This window comes from Rhinatrema bivittatum, chromosome 1 (genome assembly GCF_901001135.1).
Source record: "Rhinatrema bivittatum chromosome 1, aRhiBiv1.1, whole genome shotgun sequence".
In the NCBI taxonomy this organism is placed as follows: Eukaryota; Metazoa; Chordata; class Amphibia; order Gymnophiona; family Rhinatrematidae; genus Rhinatrema; species Rhinatrema bivittatum.
Genome location: NC_042615.1, coordinates 291147341 through 291169323, shown reverse-complemented (window position 1 = coordinate 291169323; position 21983 = coordinate 291147341). Strand labels below are relative to the sequence as shown.

The window sequence follows — 21983 nt, the reverse complement described above, 5'->3', positions numbered from 1 at the left end:
CACGTGCATATACCTTTCTGCACATAAAAAAATAAGAGGGCAGAAAGGGGGTGGGGCATAGGCATTCCAGGGCAGGGCCTCAACTTACGCGAGAATCAGCTGACCGTGGCGTGCATCAGCTTATTTGCATAAATTTACTGCTTTTCCTACTGAAAAGCAAGTCTGTAGATCTCAAGTTTTAAGGCTTTTAGGACAGGGTGAGGGGTCCAGGTCATCTAGAGGGCTTTCAGGATGAAGAACCAGAGGAGTCTGAAAAACCATGATAGTGACTGATCAAACTGGTGGACTAATCAGAAAATCTGCTTACATACGCACGTGAAAGCCAGCAAAGTTATATGGAAGATACGCAAAGTAGGTTTGCTCAAGTAAGCACTTAAAATTAGGTGCATACTTGCGTGCAGTAGACATATTTTAAATATAACACGTGCGACAGTGCACATGAATTAAAATTCCAGTGCACATATGTTCATGCTCACATACATGCATATTTGCAAGCAAGCGCCTTTTAAAGTTCCCTTTAAATACTGTAGGACATATTAAGGGGTAGATTTTACAAAATTACGCACACGCGTACTTTTCTTCGTGCACCAGGCGCAAACAAGAGTATGCGGGATTGGCACGCGCAAGGCTGAGCAAAATCGGCAGCCTGCGCGCGCCGAGCCGCGCAGCTGTCCTCGGTTCCCTCCGAGGCCACTCGGAAATCGGAGTGGCCTCGGAGGGAAGTTTCCATCCGCCTCCCCCCACCTTCCCCTCCCTTCCCCTACCTAACCCACCCCCCCAGCCCTATTTAAATCCCGCCCTACATGGCAGGCCGGCTGCCGGCGCGCCATGTTCCGGTCCGGGGGCTGGTCGGGAGGCCACGGCCATGCCCCCAGAACACCCCCAGGCCGGAATCATGCCCGCGGCCCCACCCCAGAATGCCCCCAGATGACGCACCGCCGCAACATGCCCCCGACACGCCCCCCAGGAAAGCCCCGGGACTTACGCACGTCCCGGGGCTTGCGTGCACCGCCGAGCCTATGCAAGATAGGCTCGGCGCGCGCAGGGGGGGGGTTTGGGGTAGGTTTTCGTGGGTTACACGCACAACCTACGCACGTAACCCTTTGAAAATCTACCCCAAAATGTATGGTCAAAACAAGGATAATCAAGCATCGTAGTTGTCTAAAGAAGCAGAAACCCAGTGCTCCTATAGTCGAGCACTGTATTATCAACAAACACGTTTTTCTGACCTGAAGTGGTACGTTTCAGATCAGGTACTCCTGCATTGAAGAGGTACCAATCTTGATACGGAATTAAATAGACTAGAACAGCAATACATATATTGTTATACCAGCCAGACTTAAAGAAGTAGAGTGGTATACCTACGAATTTTTAATGAAAGGTTATTATTATTTTAAGTATGGGAGCATCTAAGTAGTAAGTGGTATATCTATCTACAGAACATCTATGTTTACTTCTCATACTTCTCATTTGTGATCAGCGTTAATATTCACACAAACTTTTTTCAACATTACATTTTTTTTTAACAAACATATTTTATCATCACACTTTTTGTGTTTATATTGACAACAGACATTCTGCTTGAAGGAGTTGCTCATGACATCCGGTTGCTATCTTTTGTGTTCCTTGAAGCAGCAGACCATTAAACAGTTTCATGTCAGGAGTGTAATGTTCACAATATCATATTGGGTTTTGACCCTGCGACTGCAGTATTCTATTATCAGGACCTGGACTTAAAGTGGACTTAAGGCTGAAGCAACACATCTAAGTACACCCTTTTCTTGAAAAGATAAGCAATTTTGCAAAGTGCAATGATAAGCATACGTTTCTCATTGCTTGCATGTTTTAAGGGACTGATGACTGAGATATTGTAGAACAGATGTTATCTATTCAGGATCATCTACTCTAAAGGTTCCTTTCATATAATTTTTAATGTGATATGGTTTTGAATAGAAGTTGGATATTGAGCAACATACTGGAAATGAGTTTTTACTTGAAGGATAAAATTCTATAGTATTACATTTCTATACATAGAACTCAGGAATTCATGTGTTTTCATTGTTGATTCTACATCTAAATCCATTGTATTTTTACTAGTTCAGCACATGCTGCCAGACAAACCTGGCCAACTTCCTAATTTATAGCCTGCTAGACCAATCCAGCTATTACCTTATTTTATTACTATGGCTTATTTATTTATTTGAGTGTTTTTATATACCGTTGTTTGGAGCTGGCCTTCACAATGGTTTACAATATATATATTTTTTTTTATATATTTTATTACTTTTTTATATATTTTATATAAAATATATAAAAGTTTTGATATATATATTATATAAAATATATAAAAGTTTTGATATATTTTATTACTTTGATGTGCCCAAATGTATTTTGGAGGAAGTTTATAAAGATTTTGGGGTGGGGCACTGAGTGCTGGTATTTGCTATCCATGTTTAGGACTATTTGGCTGTGTTCTGATAAGCAAGTTGAGGTGAAGGTGTTAATCTTTTTAATTTGTAGGTCTGTTAGGACATAATAAATGACACTGCATCCCTGTATTAGGTTGAAAGTAAAGCTCCCCTTGTTCTTCCGCTGAAGATATATAGTCCTAGGGATTTACAAAGATTAAGGGGTCTCTTCCTATTTGTGCTAATTACACTGCCATAAATGTTTCTTAGTTTTTCTGATATAAGTAAGGTATCTTCTCAAACATATGCTTGTTTACCTGGTTGAAAATGGAATCTAGGTCCTTTCCTGTGCATGCATTTAGATGCTCATATAGATTTATTTTGCCTTTTTGTTTGAAGGACAGCCATTTCAAATTGGATGACTGTAAAATATTCAGGAGCAAAATAGGGAAAATCTGTGGGGCTATTTAGAGGGCATCTAGTGGCATCTAGAGTACATTTTCTTTATGTTTTAACACACATATATGTTTCATCTTTATTAATAAGCATAAAAAATTCTGCTAACTTCTCTGTACCAAATTAGGACCCCTCAGAATTTCTTCCATTTTTTTATGGCAGGAATAGACAAGGGTTTGAAGCCTGGAGGGCAATGTATAATTGAGTTTTTGACTAGCCAGATATTTCTTAGAATGACCATGTCATGATTTATCATACTATCAATGAAATCAGTGTCACTCACAAAGGAGATTCATAAATAAACTGAACAGTCAGTGGAGGGGGGGGGGCGGGGTGGAACCAAATGAGACTGGTTGAGGTACAGATGACAGATGGTGGTAAATGGAGCTCATGCTGGAGAAAGGTGAGTGGCGTGCACAGTTCTTTTTGGTCAATATTTTTGTGAGCAATACTGCAGAGAGATTAAGAGGAAAATATCTCTTTGTAGATGACATTTTGATCTGTAATGGAGTGAACACACCTGAAGGAGTAAGACAGAAGGAGAAGTGATCTAAAAACACCTAACGTGGTTGACTGCTTGGTAACTAACTTTCAATACTAAAAATGCAGGGTTATCCATTTGGGGTACAGAAATCCATGGAAGCAATATACGCTAGGAGATGAAATGCTGATGTCCACCAAGCAGGAAAGAGACCTGGGGGTGGTTACAGTTGATGATTTCAAGGTAATGAAACGGTGCAGTTAGGTGATGATCCTAACCAGAGGGATGATAGGGTGTCCAGAGAGAGGCATAACAAGTAGAAAAAAAACCAGTGATTATGACAGCATAAAGGTCCTTGGTGAGACCCTCACCTGAAGTATTGTGTCCAGGTTTGGAGGTCATGCTGCCAGAAGGATATATTCAGAGTGAAGGCCATCTACAAAAGGGCTACAGAAGTGGTGCAGGGTGTGCATCAGAAGTCGTGTGAGATTAGATTAAAGTACCAATGGATGAATACCCTCGAGGAAAGAGGGGAAATATGTTGGGGACATTCAGGTACCTGAAAGGTTTGAATAATGCACCAGAAGTAATTTTTTTCAACGGAAAGGAAGTTCTAGAAAAGGATTCATATGTGAGGCTCCAAGTGGATAAACGTGAGAGCAATGCCAGGAAATGTTTTCACTTGAAAAGGAAGGTGGCTATGTGGAATGTCCTCTGGGGCAGGTGGTGGAGGCTAAAATATAACTGACTTTTAGAAGGCATGGCATAAACAGAGAGGATCCTTAGTTGCAAAAGATGAACAAGAAACATGTCCTAGTGACACCACAAGACATTGGGGGATGGCTGGCTTGATTCCAACAGGCTACAATTACAGAGGAAGAATGAAAAGAAATAATAAATTAACACTTTCTGGACCAAGAACTATAGTCAGGCCCCAGAGGATGGTGCCCAAGCTGTAATAGATATAAATGCAATTTTCCACAGATTAGCAAGGAAATCAGTAATTACCAAAGCAGAATTTAAAAAAAAAAACTGATCAAAGAAAATACATCTGAAGAAGCCTGATTTGATTATGAATGTAAAAACTTAAGACAAAAGGTGAGAAAATTCTCTACCCTGAAGTACAAAGAACCCTTTCAGAGAAGATTTACACAGCACATATTTTCATAACCTTATAAATTAAAAGACAGCCCTAAAATGGAAAAAATTCTGAATACATGAAGAAACAACTGTCTGCAATTGTGGATGCCATAAAAAAATTAAACCCAAAACCGAAACAAAATTAGCAATCCAGAACGGTAAAATCTGAACCGAACATTTCTAACACCTAAAGATCTCATTCACACGCAAGAAATTAAACCTGCCGGAAAGAGTAATCAAAGAATATCAAACACCATTAGACACCCCAATATGCCTCCAGACACTTAAACTCATATGGACCAGATCAGGTACGAGATGAAGTCCTCAAATAAAGCAATGCACAAATCCAGGAAGCACTAATAAACTATTTTACCTGATTCTACTTCCCTAGGATATGGCCAGAAGGGTTAATTACACCAATCTGTAAACATGGGGATACCATTAACTCAAATAATTACAGAGGGATCTGTGTCAACCTTAACATTAGCAGTGCCTTCAAAAGTTTGCACAGAAGTTAAGATTGGGCTCCTCCGAAAGCACCAAGCCTCTGGACACATCTCTACAGACATTGATTATCCCTAGAGAAGAATATTTGTATGCTTTATTGAATTTACAAAAGCATTTGATTCCAATTGGCACCCTGATCTCGACTTTAAACTACTGCAAGCTAAAACAGAGGGAAAACATATTAAATCCATGTGTTCTTCCATTGGTCACAGGGTAAAAATAAACATGCGGACAGACAGCTTTAGACAGAAGTGAGGATGCGGCCTGAGCCCCTCCTTCTTCAATATCTATGCCAATGAGATCTCCCTCATAGTACTGGAGAAATCCTCAGTCCAAGTCCATCCTCAAAGCTAAAATATACTTGCTATATGCAGATGATATGGCCATTTTATCCCATAGCCTAGATCTTCAAGGAAACCTAAACCTGCTACAAATGATGGGCCCTGCAAGTATACCTGGAAAAGGCAAAGTATTATGATATTTGCATAAAAAGCAAAAAAAAAAATTTCTAACACAAATTAAATGTTTTCCTAAATAATCAAAAAATTGAGCATTCTCTAGAATATACATAGGGGCCGATTTTAAAATTTAAGCACGCGGGGTACATTTGTGTGAGCTACCCGGCATATACAAATGTACACCCGATTTTATAACATGCGCGCGCTACGAAGCGCATATTATAAAATCCAGGGTCGGTGCGCGCAAGGGGGTGCACACTTGTGCACCTTGCGTACGCCAAGCCCAAGGGGAGCCCAGATGACTTTCCCCGTTCCCTCCAAAAGGTCGCTCTGAAATCGGAGCAGCCTTGGAGGGAACTTTTTTTTACTCCCCCCACCTTTCCCTCCCTTCCCCTATCTAACCCACCCCCCAGCCCTACCTAAATCCCCCCTACCTTATCTCGATGAGTTACGCCTGCCTCTGGCAGGTGTAACTTGTGCGCAATGGCAGCCTGCCGCCCCGCCATGCCCTGACACAGGCCACTGTGTCGGAGCACTCGGCCCCGTCCCGGACCACCCTGGACCGCCGCCACGCCCCGGACGTGCCCCCGGACCGCCCCTTTTTCGAAGCCCTGGGACATTCACACGTATGCAAAATAGGCTCGGCGTGCGCAGGGGTAGGTTTTCGGGGGTTCCGCGCTTAACCCTTTGAAAATCTACCCCATACCTTTTCATGAAGTGCATCTGGGAGTTTTAAATTGGCTATAGACACACTATAAGAAACAAAGGAACCTCTGGAGAGATATATCTCCCTCCTCCCCAAGTAAAACAACAATTAAATTTATTTGACAGCATCATTGCAACCAGTCCTCTTATATGGGAGTATAAATTTACCTCAAATGATATTGAATGGGACAGAACCCAACAAATTCTGCAGCTCCAGTTCCTCAAACAAATACTCAGGGTTTATAGAAACACCCATAACAATGGGTGCAAAGCAGAATTAGGATGCTTCCATTTACTTTTCACCATAAAAAAAAATAATTTAAATTCTGGTGTCATCTCAGCAACAGCAACACAAATGCTCTTTATTATCAGGTATTCTGTGAAGTAACACAAAAACATGCAGCAAACACACTCAGCACTTATGAGGCAAATCTGTCATATCAAAACAGCACTAATACTTAGAACTCAAGCAGCAACAACCCAGCCCTCAAAAAGGTGGCAATACAAATATTAGAAGCTAGAACACCAATACACCTTCTATTGGGAGTAGAAAATTGAAAACCAGAACAAGCTGGACTGTTACAGATCCCTACACAGAAATTGTACGGTAACAGAATTCCTCACATCAGTTACACATGCAAAGCGCAAGCGTTCTCCAAATACAGAATAAGTGACCACAAACTAGAAATAAAATTATGCAGATCAAAATTGAATTTGAAATCTTAAACATCCAGACTCTGCAGTGCAACATTTTAGAAACAGAAGCAGAAACTCACTTCTTCCTGTGCAGTAAAAAATATAAAGATATCAGAGATGCACATTTCCCAAAGAGTACAGAAAAAATAAAAAACTTTCCATAAAAGAAAGAGCATATGAGCATAAGAACATAAGAAACTGCTATGCTGGGTCAGACCAAGGGTCCATCAAGCCCAGCATCCTGTTTCCAACAGAGGCCAATCTAAGTCACAAGTACCTGGCAAGTACCCAAACACCAAGAAGATCCCATGCTACTGATGCAATTAATAGCAGTGGCTATTCCCTAAGTAAACTTGATTAATAGCAGTTAATGGACTTCTCCTCCGAGAACTTATTCAAACCCAGCTACCCTAACTACACTAACCACGTCCTCTGGCAACAAATTCCAGAGCTTAATTGTGCATTGAGTGAAAAAGAATGTTCTCCCATTAGTTTTAAATGTGCTACTTGCTAACTTCATGGAGTGCCCCCTAGTCCTTCTATTACCTGAAAGTGTAAATAACCGATTCACATATACTCGTTCAAGACCTCTCATGATTTTAAAGACTTCTATCATATCCCCCCTCAGCCGTCTCTTCTCCAAGCTAAACAGCCCTAACCTCTTCAGCCTTTCCTCAGAGGGGAGCTGTTCCATCCTTTTTATCATTCTGGTTGCCCTTCTCCGTACCTACTCCATCCAACTATATCTTTTTTGAGATGCGGCGACCAGAATTGTACACAGTATTCAAGGTGCGGTCTCACCATGCAGTGATACAGAGGCATTATGACATTTTCGGTTTTATTAACCATTCCCTTCCTAATAATTCCTAACATTCTGTTTGCTTTTTTGACTAGTGTAGCACACTGAGCTGACAATTTCAAAGTATTATCCACTATGATGCCTACCTAGATCTTTTTCCTGGGTGATAGCTCCTAATATGGAACCTAACATCGTGTAACTACAGCAAGGGTTATTTTTCCCTATATGCAACACCTTGCACTTGTCCACATTAAATTTCATCTGCCATTTGGATGTCCAATCTTCCAGTCTTGCAAGGTCCTCCTGTAATGTATCACAATCCGCTTGTGATTTAACTACTCTGAATAATTTTGTATCATCTGCAAATTTGATAACCTCACTCGTTATATTCCTTTCCAGATCATTTATAAATATATTGAAAAGCACCGGTCCAAGTAGAGATCCCTGAGGCACTCCACTGTTTACCCTTTTCCACTGAGAAAATTGACCATTTAATCCTACTCTCTGTTTCCTGTCTTTTAACCAGTTTGTAATCCACAAAAGGACATCACCTCCTATCTCATGACTTTTTAGTTTTCTTAGAAGCCTCTCATGAGGTACTTTGTCAAATGCCTTCTGAAAATCCAAATACACTACATCTACTGGTTCACCTTTATCCACATGTTTATTAACTCCTTCAAAAAGGTGAAGCAGATTTGTGAGGCAGGACTTGCCTTGGGTAAATCCATGTTGACTGTGTTACATTAAACCATGTCTTTCTATATGCTCTATGATTTTGATCTTTAGAATAGTTTCCATTATTTTTCCCGGCACTGAAGTCAGGCTCACTGGTCTATAGTTTCCCGGATCGCCCATGGAGCCCTTTTTAAATATTGGGGTTACATTGGCCACCCTCCAGTCTTCAGGTACATGGATGATTTTAATGATAGGTTACAAATTTTAACTAATAGATCAGAAATGTCATTTTTTAGTTCCATCAGTATCCTAAGATGCATACCATCTAGTCCAGGTTGTTTCCTACTCTTTAGTTTGTCAATCTGGCCTACTACATCTTCCAGGTTCACAGTGATTTGGTTCAGTTCATCTGACTCATCACCCTTGAAAACCATCTCTGGAACTGGTATCTCCCCAACATCCTCATTAGTAATTAGTCTTTCTACAATGGCCTTATCTTCCCTAAGAGCCCCTTCAACCCCTCGATTATCTAACAGTCCAACCGATTCCCTCACAGGTTTCTTGCTTCAGATATATTTTTTAAAGTTTTTATTATGAGTTTTTGCCTCTACGGCCAACTTCATTTCAAATTCTTTCTTCGCCTGTCTTATCAATGTTTTACACTTAACTTGACAATGTTTATGCTTTTTCCTATTTTCTTCAGATGGATCCTTCTTCCAATTTTTGAAGGATAATTTTTTGGCTAAAACAGCCTTTCACCTCACCTTATAACCATGCCGGTAATCATTTTGCCTTCCTTCCACCTTTCTTAATGCGTGGAATACATCTGGACTGCATGTCTAGGATTGTATTTTTAAATAATGTCCAAGCCAGTTGAACACTTTTAACCTTTGCAGCTGCACCTTTTATTTTTTTCTATTTTCCTCATTTTATCAAAGTTCCTCTTTTGAAAATGTAGTGTTAGAGCTGTAGATTTACTTATTGTCCCCCTTCCAGTTATTAGTTTAAATTTGACCACTATTGCCAGGAAAAGCTCAGTGTAATTCAGGGAGTGTATGTAAGGGGGGGAAGGGAGGGAAGGAATGACAGAAGAAACAACAACTATAGTAACAAAATATGTGGTATTTACCATCAGGCCAGACATTTAACCTGACCAGGGACAATATAGATCAGCACCAGAACCTGGGAAGTGTTCTCATCCCTATCCTTTCTGTATGCTGTAATTTTATTTATTTATTATTTATTTTACTTTTATATTTTATCCATCCTATCAAAAACACCCAAGATGGGTTATATGACTACAACAATAACAGCCCACCACCCTACCACATCATTCTCCTCCTACATAACCTCATGGAACAGGTAAGTCTTCAATTCACATTGCAATTGTTTTAGTTCACCCATTTCATACCACCCAACTGGGAAAGCATTCCACATCAGTGGCAATGCACATGAAAAAATCATGGGCTCATAAGTCACAAAGGTGGAAGCATCAGTCACCTAGCCAATTGAGAATGCAAGAGGAATGCATTCTGGTCGACATAGGGATAATTTTCCAATCAGAGAACCCCGTCCCATTTTGTACCTTAAACAGTAAGCCTAATCAATGTAGCTTCCAAAGGATAGGAGAGACATGGTCTCTAAGTCTAGCATTGACCAACAATCATGCTGCATCATTCTGAACACACTCTATTCAGATAATCCCAGATATACGGAGTTACAATAGTCATTGCATGACATAATTGTAGCATACAAGATCTTAGCAAAATCCAACTGAGTAAAAAAGCATCAGATTTTCTTATTGTTATTTGTACTAGTTCATAAATTTTTTCCCTTTTAGTTTAACCATTTTATGAATTATTTTGGTAACACATGTAAAATTGTCATGTCAATAAAGTTATCTGAATCTGAAAGAATCAAATGCTTTACTAAAAATCCAAGAACACTACACCCAGCACTAACCCCCAATCTAATTCTCTGATCATCAAATCATAAAAAATGAACACGATCTTCCTCTCGTAAAATTGTACTGCTTTGGAATCTGCAATGCCATATATTCAAGATGCTTCACTATACTTTCCTTCAGAAAAGTAATGGGCCGAAAAAACAAATCTGAAGCCGATCCAAGATGGCTATGTAGCAACCAAGGGAAACAAGATTGGTGTAAAAAAGAGACCTTTTTTCTTAAAAAATACGTGCTCGACTCTGGCTGAGTTTCGCTCTTAAACAGAGCTGCCTCAGGGGCAACTGTATAGGAAAATCTTTAAGAGTAACTATTCCAGTCAACCATCAGCAGAGGTACATGCAAATTGGAAATATTCTTAGAGTGCTCCTGCTTACGTGTATGCCTCCTTATTATAACAGCAGTTAATACTGCAATGTCCTCCGGAACACATTGGAACGGGACTCATAAACGCATCTGCTCATATATTTCAGACCATTTTGGATGATTTTCCTTCATTCAATTGCAATTGATGGTTTGAAATTCGCCAGAAAGCCTGAAGCCAAGCTGCAGCGTGAGTTTCAGATACTGTGGTCAGAAGTGAACCGTTGGCTGATATAATTGGTCTACCAGGTGGATCCGTCAATGACTTGTGGATTTGGGGTAGAACGTAAATGATGGGCATAACAGTCTCTTTTTTACACCGATCTTGTTTCCCTTGGTTGCTTCAGAAAAGTAATACATTTTCCTACCAGTGGAGTCAGATTCAACAGAGCTATAATTTCCAGCCTACTCTTTATTACCACTTTATAAAGATGGACAACACTGGCACTTCTCCAGGCTCACTGAACTATTCCCATTTCCAAGAAACTATTGAATAAGTCCTTCAGTGGACCCCTGAGAACTTCTCTAAGCTCCCTTAATATCCTAGGATATATCCCAACTGGCCCAATGGTTTTGTCTATTTTCACTTATTCTTGTTCTACACACACTCTTCTGCAAATGGCATGGCATTTACCCAACTACCATAAATATACATGCCAACAATCGGGGACTTTCTTGTATTCCGTCTTCAGTGAATACTGAAAAGTAATATGTATACAGTATTTCTTATTTTGCCTTGTCCACACAATTCCCCTTTTCATCCTTCAGTTTTACAATCCCACCTTTGCTCTTTCTCCTTTCACTGTCATTCCTGAAAAAAGTCATCTCACATTACTCTTTACTTATATTTTCTTCCATGCGTCTTTCTAATCCTTATTTTTCCTGATTTTTTTCATTTTCACTATGTATTCTCTCCTGTATTTCTCTTTTTAAGATTCCTTGTATGCGGGGACGGTAACTTTTAAACAGGCGCGTGGGTGTACACATACGCGCGAATGCCAGCTCACGCGAATGGGAGCGACCATTTTATAACATATGCACGTACATGTGTGTGCAAATGCCTCCTCTACTGTGTAAGTGGGGGGATTTTGCTAGACATGCGCGCTGACACAAATACATGCATCCACGGTTTGCTCCCGTAAAGGATAGGACTCCTAACTCCCCTAGCTAAATAAACTCTCTTTTACTCTATTATCTCTGATCCTTTAAACCCCGCTGACTGGTCCTGATTTTTTTATTTTAAAACTTACATGCCATCCATAGCAGAAGTAAACTTAGGAGGTAGGGGACCCTGGCACGTGCTTGTGCGCATAAATACGAGCATATTTCAGGTTATAGACCCAGAATGCCCATGCCCAACTCCACCCAGTCCCCATTCCTTTTTGACTTCCCAATTTGTGTACGTACTGGGAGATACTTGCGCACTCGGGCGCCTCTTAAAATCCGTGCGGCACGCACTAGCCCGAGACACTCGCATATCTCCCAGCTTTGGTACGCTTAGGACTTTTACAATCCGCCTGGAATGGTTTTACCCTTTTTCCCTCACCATTTTTTTTAAATCGCATGGCTGTTTCCTCTGACTTTTGCTTATTGCCTTAACATAAAGATTTGTTGCACTTTGTATAGCTCCTTTTAGTTTCGTCCACTGCTCTGCCACTTTTCCTACATCCTTCCGTCCTGCCAGTGCCTCCTTGAGGTGCTTCCACATTTTACTAAAGTTGGCATTTTGGAAATCTATGACTTGGATTTGTGTGTGTCGCCTCTCTGCCCTGGCTGTTATCATACCATACTGTTTGATGATCACTGGTAATCCTCTATCTGGATATTAGAAACACTCTGAGCAATTTTAAGTACCAGGTCCACTACTGCTCCCTTCCTCGGTATTTCCTTACTATTCGTCTCAGGAAAACCTCTTCAAGGGAATCCAGGATCTCTCTATTTTTAAACAATTCAATCAATGGGATAATCCAATCCTCATCCAGGAGGTTAAAATGTCCCGTCATCACCACCATTCCTCTATCATACCTACTGTTTAGATGTCTCCAACCAGATCTCTGTCCAGTTCTTTTGCCTGTGTTGAAGGTCTGTTAATTACTTTTTCCAAAGTAACCCATTGTACCTCCTCCTTTCCCCATGCCCCCTGCATTTCAGTTGATTTCATATTAATGTATTTTTGCACATAAAGGGCCAGTCCTCCCTATCCTTTCTGAACAGACTGTACATCTTAGTACAGCTGTATCCAATTCATAGGGCTCACTGAACCATATCTTCATAAGAGCAACAATATCCAGGTCTGCCTCCACCATCAGGGCTTGCAGATCTAGAACTGTATTGCCTGAACTACTGATCATTTGTGCTCATAGCCTTCCAGCTGTTTCTCTTTGCCTCATCTATGAGCCTGCTCTCTTTGTCTACCCTGTTGCTTAAAGATAGCCCTGTGCGATCCTTATTATTGGGTTTTTTTTCCTATTATCTTGATTTGTTCATCAAGGGGTGGCAGGCCAAATCAATTGACTTCCATCCATCACCCCCTCCTCTAATGGAAAAGCTAGAACTAGATAAATACAATTCAGAATTTGTTTTTTAAGCAAGATGCTTGAATCTGCCAATTAAGCAGCCTCAGCTGAAGAAACAAGAGTGGAAGAGAGGGGAAAGGGAGAGGGAGAGAGAGAGAGAGAGAGAGAGATAGAAAGGATTACAAATCAAACCACGCCCATTCCTGCTGGGAAGCATTTTTGCTGCTGGCCAATCTAAGTAGGTCTCTAGGGTATATAACACAGTGCATGTGCAGCGGCTGCTGCCACTGAACTACAGGATGAAACAGAACTGAGATGAGGGGATTACACAGTAGAAAGACGAACAATCACAATCAGCAGCACGGTATTCCCCAAACGCCGCTCTTTCAGAGACAACCTAATGTGCTAGCGCTTCATGGATGTAAAAACAGTCCATCTTGCCAAACACAATACTAACGTGTGAACGTAGCCTTGCAGCACAGTATATCCCTGGTTTAGCATCCTGGAAAAGAAGAAGCTGGAAGCAGCCAATTATTTACAGCAGCACTTTCACATATAAACTGTGGTTTTTGGCTAAAAGGGGAAATCTGGGGGGAAAAAAAACCCCACCAGGTAGAAGCAAGTTGATTTCTTGTTATATTATGTAATACGAGAGCTGAGAAGGAAGTGGAAGGGTGGCCTCGCTAGCAAGGACTGCATGAGCATTGTAAAAGGTGAACTCAATACAATACTACCAACGTCAGTGTAAAGTGTGTCTCATGGTGTTATTGGGGTGCACGGATACAGATATTGTCTTCCAAGCTAAAAGCTCCTCAGTGAGCTTACAGCTCAGCTCCTGGCTTTTCAACATGCACTGCACAGCATTCTGGGACATTTTAAAATACAGAACAGGGTAACACAATTTAATTTTTATTTGGAGGATTTTTAGCCACTTTTCTAACTAATGCTCAAGGTGGCATTTTGAATTCTAGGGAATTAATTAAGAAAATGGTTTACTAGAAGTAAATAAATAAGAAATATCACAAAAGTCCAGGTGTATGGCTAACATGGTGGGAATAAAAAGCCAAAACAAATCAGAACAACATCATCAGCTATTGACAGCTTATCCTTCGTGCCTCCCCCCACTCTGTGGCCCCAGTCACAAAACCACCCTTACACTTGCTTGTACATAAACCACAATTCTTGCCTGTTTCATTGCACTCAGTTAATAAAAAAAAAAAAATACAAAAAAACCCCCATCACTCAAGTAAACCCATTTTCTTAACACATATTTTATTTGAAAAGACACTCAGCTGAAGCTAATGCTTTCTTCCATGCCCCAGTCCAGTGCAGAAAGCAATTCTTCCTGAATTAATCATCGTACCTTATGAAGTCCTAGCAGCAAGCGAATGCAGCTGTCACTGGGGCACTGAAAGATTCTAGAATTATCTTCACTGCCTTTAGGATTTACAGGTGGAAAAGTTTAATGATTGCCTGTTGCCCTTTGGTAGAGCATATACCCTAGGTTGGAAAAATAAGGTCTCCAGACATGTAACGAACGGAGTGCAAGCCTCGAGCAGGGTGCGCTGCCGTTTCCTTTCAGATGCACAGCCAACCTACATATCCAGCTTGGGTGGGGTGAGGCAGTTCTGCAAGTAGCATGTTGTAGCTGAATTAGAAAGCCAGCCTGCTACCCATTTTCTATGACAACTGCACCTTTTTTTAAATTTTTTTTTTTAGTGATGGAACTGTACACCTGATTCTTGAATAAAGGGATAAGCTGCCTGATTGTCGTAGGGGGAAATGAAGGAGTGATCAGTGCCACCGGGCTGCCTTTAGACGAATGCATCCATGTGTGTATATATGCGCTGTCAACAGTAAGGAGGGAGCTGGCAGCACATTCATCACCATGCAATGCAGCGGAGCTAAGGAGCCAGTAGGGAAAGGGCTTTGCTAATATCGTGCAAATGGGATGTGATGGATGCAGAGCACGGCAAAAGGAACCGGCATGGATGGAGCTACAAGTGGTGCTGGGTTGATACCTGCGCATCAGTGAGGTGGGAGGAGAGGGTTATGCCTCATACCTTGCGTTTCCGATCTATCCGCTCCCTAGAACTCTTCCGCTGCCTTTTCCTCTCCTTCTCCCTTTCTTTTTCTCTCTCTTTCTCTTCAAGGGAGGGTTCCAGCTCCCGGGCTTTCTTAATGGAAGCAGCAGCATGAGCCATTTTGAGAAGGGGAAAACAAAACACCAGCTCCAAGGAATCAATTCCTAGCACACAACAAATGCAGGTGACTTTTTTTTTTCTTTCTTTCTTTCTGCCACCCCCACACCACCAGGGCGTTGGTACTAAGCCAGGACTTCACAGTGCAATCTCCTTTCTCTACTACCCTGACAGGGTCACAGGTTTTCTCCAGCCTCTGCAGCACCCATAATTCACCACAGCACATTAATGTCCCAGGTCACAGAGAATGAACACACCCACAAAGATGATACGGTAAAAAAAAATAAACAAATAAATAAAAAATAAATAAATAAAATCAAAGCTTCACTAGCAAACAGTTGCCACCCCAGACCTGCAGTGACCGTTCATGAAGATAAGCTCCGGATCAGCTGTGACTCCATCCTTCAAACAACACACATCATCAGATTAGAAAGGTCTTTTTGGGACCGCCCCCGCTCCCCCTCCAGACAGCTGGTGTCCTCTGACTACAGCCAGGAAGCAGCCACCTTAGTGAAACCAAAAGAGAGAAGGGATGTGCAGCTCCTCACGGATCCCAGCAGCACCTCTAAGCAGGGCGAAAAGAAAAATGGTGCAGTCTGGCTTAATGACTCGCTGTGCTGCTGCTGCTGCTGCTATGACTGCCTCCTGCTAGAGCACATGACTGTGGGGGGGTTTTTTCCTCTTCCACTGCTCTTCATCTAAATTTAAAAAAAAAAAAAGGCAAAGTGGATTTATTCGGTTGCGAGGCCAGTTCTGCCCAGGTCACCTGTGCAAGCGCCATTCTAAATACACGGGCGAGCGAGCCTGGGAAATCCTGGGAACATGCACGTCCTCACTTATGTCGTTCACAGCCCACGTGAGGCTGCATCAGGAGAGCTGTATTAAGCAGTAAACCAAAGAAGCACGGGAGGGGGGGTGTTGTAACCGCACACACGCATCATTTATGCTCAGATCACACACACTGGACTTCGAAAGCCCCTGGCAAATATTCTAACTCTTCTGCTGCCCACCAAGCCCCCTGCTCTCCTCTCACACTACACACTTCCCCTACCACCAACACACTTTTATTCTGATCTTGAAGGAGGCATGCTTTCTTTCTTTTTTTTTTTCCCCCCAGCAATAATTTAGGTGGATTACATGGCATTTTGACAAAGACAAAAAGGGATTAATGATCAAGCTTGCTGGTCTGTCCTTTTACAAAACAGATGGAGAGAAACAAAAGGAGAAAGGAACAGCCTTCTGTCACCCTTCAGAAAATCATCCCCCCCAAGCAAGCCAGGCAGAAACTGCAACCTCTTGTTCCTAACACAGGCCCTTTGCCTCAAGGTCAGGCTGGACATTGTATGTGGGGCTGGGCATCAGTAAATGGAATCACCAATGAGCTGCCAACTAACTATGAACCAGTCCTGGAGCCTTAGGGGTAGAATTTATAATGTGCGCGTGCCTTCATGTGTATGCGCTTCCCGGTGCGCATACACGGATGTGCACGTGTGCCGGATTTTACAATCCATGCGCACACGTGCAGGCAGCGCGCGGGGGGAGGGGGACGGACTTTCGCAATTTCCACGCGGCAACGCCATCGGGGCCTTCCCCAGTTCCCTCCCAGTCCGCTCCAATTAAGGAGCGGACTGGGAGGGAATTTTCTTACCCCTCTACTTAAAGTCCCTCCCCCTCTTCCCCTCTTCCCCACCCCCTAAACCCAACCTATCTACTCTTTTTTTTATTTTGTTTTCATACTTATTTCAGGGCCCGACCTGAAGTAAGCGGCACTCGCCGGCTGCCTGCTCCTTCGAGGAAGCCAGGCACTTGTGCGCGTACAGGGGTTTACGCGCGTGGCCGGGCCCCTTCGAAAATTCACTCGGCGTGCGTAAGCTCCGGATTTTACGCGCGCAATGCCTTTTAAAATCTGGGCATTAACTTTCATTTCTAAATATTTTGGGATATGTACATTTGTCCTGCCCTTTTTTGTTCTGATAAATCAGATGCACAAAAAATAAAAACAGCAGATTTTATAATGGCCGCTAAATGACACAGGGCTGTCTAAACTCTGTGTTGTTTAGCTGCTGGTAACTTGAGGTTGGATGGCAGACCTATGTTACTCAGCACAGTCCTTATCCCTGTAAACAAAGTACTACCACTTTCCACTGCGAATCCATGCAAGAAACAAGGAAGATTTGGGCCAAAATATTTTGAAGAGATTCAATAAAAAAGAAAAAAATTCACCCATCCTAGAAAGAAATATTCAGAGCATGCAAGAGAAGGCACTAGCACAGATGCTCTCCACTCTGCCCACAGACATGTCAGCAATCCCTTGTCACCCAAAAACCTGTTTTGTATTTGCACCCTAGAGCCCTCAGAGTCAAATAATGCTGAAGGCTGAGGTAAGTCCAGGCTGGAGCCCTGCCGTGGCCAAGCAGTCTCCGATTCTTCTTATGGAGAACATAGGAAAGTAAGAAAACTGCAGTCAATACTCTCCAATTACTCTCTTATATAAAACTCCTAGAAAAGTTTTATAAACCTTCACCAGTTTCAAAAATGAACTAAAGATTCCCAAAGAAAAGCTGTTTTTAAAGGGACAGAGATGCCTTTCCAGCATGTGATTATGGAAATAAGACATTGAAAAACTGTTATGGCCCACCCTGATGCCTACATTGACCTAAACAACATTCACACTCTCTCACATTTCCAAAAATTCACATCTTTACTCACTCTCCTTCTCTCTCTATCACACTCATTCACACACACACACACACAGACTTGTAATCCATACTCCTTATCCATATCTGTAAACCCTGTTATGCATATGCACCTCTCACCTTCTGAAATACATAAATACACATCCATGTGGCTTGGTATTCTTAGGACTTCAGCAGTATCAGAAGATGAATACAGTACTGTGATATTACTCAGCTATAACAGAAGGCATGACTCAGCCATGCTGACTATTTATAGCATGAAATATAACTACCACATACAGCTATATCTGTATCGCATATTCTACTGAATACATATTTCAGGCACATCCCTGAATTTGGGTAGATGAAGACATGTAAGCATGTAAGCATGCTTACTCTGTAATATCACTATGATGTAAGGGAAGAAACCAAAAGTGTCATATTATGACATATAAGTACAGGTCATCATTCGTCTCTCATCTGACATACTTATCACAATATCAGTAGCCACTATAATAAGGCTGGGAGGTATGATCTGACTTCCTAACCACTCGACCTATAAAAATTTGATTTGCGTTTTATGTACCTATACTTGATTCACTGGATAAGCAACTTGTTTTCTATTATAGTGGAAAATCTTTCTTCAAAAAGTGTCTTTTTAGTAACTGCTATGAGAGGAAGACAGGAAACACACATGGCATTTCTTATTTCTTAGGATCCACGCGTATCTGTCGATACATCCTTGCTTATATTCCCTGAGCACATCCAGTATGCTTGTAATATTGACATATCACATGAGAAACCAATAAGCTTCTATGAGATTGGCCAGTTCCTTATTGAAATATTAGTCACATGACGGTTATGGTATCTGCGTCAGATGAACATTTGTCTCCATTCTCCTTCCCATTTGCACTTTAGAAATGGCAAATAATTCTGTACTTGGAGGCAGGAAATAAAGAATGAGACCTAAAGGCTGTGGAAAGGAGATATGTATTGTTAGATAAAGCAAGGAATAATCTTCTTTGGTGAGCAGTACTTGCCATAAGACAGTGATAGCTCAGCAATGGTAATAGAGGTGTTTCTTCCTACACTTTTGCTACTTCTGTTATATCAGTCTTCACAAATTTCTGAATAACTGCATCTGTAACTTCAGCAAAGGTAAAAATGTGCCTCTTTCAAACAAATTTTATGGATTTTTAATTTTCCTTTATTTATCCATTTTCCTTATTAAAGCAGATGGAATGGGGCCATATGCTCGTTTTTGAACATATTTAAATAAGGGAGTAAATTGGTTGACACTTTTGGTTTCTTCCCTTACGTCATAGTGACATTACAGAGTAAGCATGCTTACATGTCTTCATCTACCCAAATTCAGACATTGATGATGTCATGAGAGGGACTCCATATACAGGGTGGCCCATGGAAAAGTAGCCTGCCTGCGTGGCACTGGTATTGGAGGCGGGCTACTTTTCCATGGGCCACCCTGCATTATGGAAAGTGATAATGAGATTCATGAGCCAATAATGTGTTATGGAATTCTGAATGAGATTGGCCAGTAAATATGTTTATTTACTTTTCCTAAGATATACAAGCCTTTAAGTTATTCTTTCTAAAGTAAGATGCACCTGTTTTTATTTACTGAAGATGGTAAATAGCTTTTCACCAAACCTTTTTTAATATACTTTGCGCCCCCCCCCCCCCATGGTCCAGACTATGAATTACCCCTATGATTGGGGTAGGGATACCACCTGAGAAATTATATTCACTAATATGATTTACATTCAGGTTCATAGCCTGAGTGGGGGTAAGACAGGGTCCCGGTCACCCCGATACCACAATTCTGTGCCCTTCCCAAACAACCTTTCACTTGTAGTACCACAGACCAGATAAAATCATCACACCAGAATAAAACAGTAATTAACGCTTTTACTAGTATTGTGTAAGTAGACAGGAAATCCAACCAGAACATTAAATGGGAAAAGTACAGTAGTGAAGTATATTATAAACTTGTAATTTTCTTATTTTAAATCATGCATGCAAAATTAACATTGGGTATGGTCTGTTAACCAGGGCAACCAACATATTCATATGGATAGTAAATAAAATAGTGAATGCTAATAAAGAAATTTGGGGGGGGGGGGGAAGCAGTAAAGTACGCATCTTTCAAAAATTGTCTTTACCTCTGAGTACTCAAAAACAGGGGTGGGGGGATGAACAGATTCACCCCAATGTCACCAGTTTATAAAGGGTGCCCCCTGTCCCAAACACAAAATTGTATGGAAAAAAAACAATCAAGAAAATGAAAAAGTCCCTCTTCCTGATGGAGCTGGCTAGATGACAAACTAAATAGATGAGCATTGCAGTATGTGAAAGGTCTCTCTCTCCTGGGGAGCTTCCACAAATGGTTTACTTGGCACTAAACAGAAAGCGGGCCTGGTTTCAGTCTCTTACAGAAAGGCCACAGTCAACCTGTTTTTCTTTCCCAGTACATGCCAGCAAGAGTTTTGCTTGACTTTGCCTGAAAGGCTGAAACAGTTAAGATAAGATACTAAATTTGTGCCAAAAGGCAAAGAAATGAACCTTCTCCTTCATCTGCTAAGATACTCTTGGGAAAAGTTAGATTACAAGGGTGATCCAGGCATTTGCTCATGGGCCTGGATATCTCTGGAAAGGAAGTCTCTCAACTCTTGGCTCTTCTGTCCTTTGTTGGGATTTAAGGGAAAGGACAGGCTGGGTTAAGTAGGGCTGGGCTGAGGCATCAGCTGATCAGTGAGGAGGTAACTAGTGCAGCTATGATTGGTGCTCACTGAGGTCCCCTGATGGAGGGGAGAATATACAGCAGGCAGAACCCTAACAAGATATGTTGAATGATTAACTCAAAGGACTGATGATTAAATCTTTTGGTTAGCATTTGCTTGAATTAAAAAAAAAAATTTAAAAACTGATGACTTCACTTGGGATTGATAACTAAAAAGATTGATGCATGTTTCAAGACAACTTGGTGTTCACTGGATGGCCCTAGTCCTCAACCCTTGGTTAGTCATCTGTATAAGGACCATGCAATTCAACACTGCATTTTCCCCAGAGGCTTGGCAGAATGGGAAGTCCTTTTAGGCATAAGGGGAGGGGGTTATACCATGTGATTAAGAAGCAGTGTAGTTTTGATTTCAAGATGGAAAGATGTGTTTCAGTGTGCTCTCTTAGTTAGGCTCTCAGTCTAGCAAAGGAAGGGAGAGACACTGCCCTGCCAGGCTTGGTGACAGACTCGAGGGAAGAAAGGGAGACAGCGTGGGTTTTTGTCATTGTTTCTTGACTTGAGAGTAGGATTTTTGCTGTTTTGATCTGCACCTTCTGGGAGGCTGACAACCCCTCTTCAGAGGTGCAGGAGGGAATCTGTACACAGCTTCACCCCAGGTTGCAGAGACCTGTAGATAAGATCCAGTGTTTAGGAAGATCAGGGTTTTCATCTTTTGGGAAGGAAGTATTTTTTGCTGCCCCTTTCCTTGCCCAGAACTGGATGGTAAGAACTGTGCCAGCAGAGGCCCTTCTTCTAGAAGGATCCCAATTATATCTTTTGAAGAGGAGATTGGAGAAGAAGACCATCAGGAAACCCCCAATTGGATTTTCTAGCCTGGGAGAAGAGAAGGTTAGAAGGAGTGAGAATGCACTTCATGCGCATAATTTGTGAGTTCTCAATTTTCCTGTGATTCCTCAGATCTCCCCTTGGAAGTTTTTAAAATATATCTGCAGCAAATTCTTAAAATACCAGAATCTGCTATCCCTGTGATAGTTAAAGCATACTATTTGCAACAACGTACTCAATCCAAGGAACCAGTTCCTGATGGACAACAAGCAACTAATATGGATTTAACTAATTTCTTGGAATCTTCCTATGGGACTGAGATCACTTCAAGAAAACCAATGCTTATTGCATTCGCAT

At 41.5% G+C, this 21983-nt stretch overlaps 1 protein-coding gene across 1 annotated transcript in view; it reads right to left on the bottom strand.

Annotated features, from left to right (window-relative positions):
• ANK2 (ankyrin 2) overlaps positions 1–15786 on the bottom strand; it is a 573506-nt gene extending 557720 nt beyond the window's left edge. Inside the window, 1 exon segment of the mRNA XM_029608082.1 lies at positions 15231–15786. Coding sequence (XP_029463942.1) covers positions 15231–15371 — 141 coding nt within the window. The 5' untranslated portion in view covers positions 15372–15786.
• Between the last annotated feature and the right edge of the window lie 6197 nt (positions 15787–21983).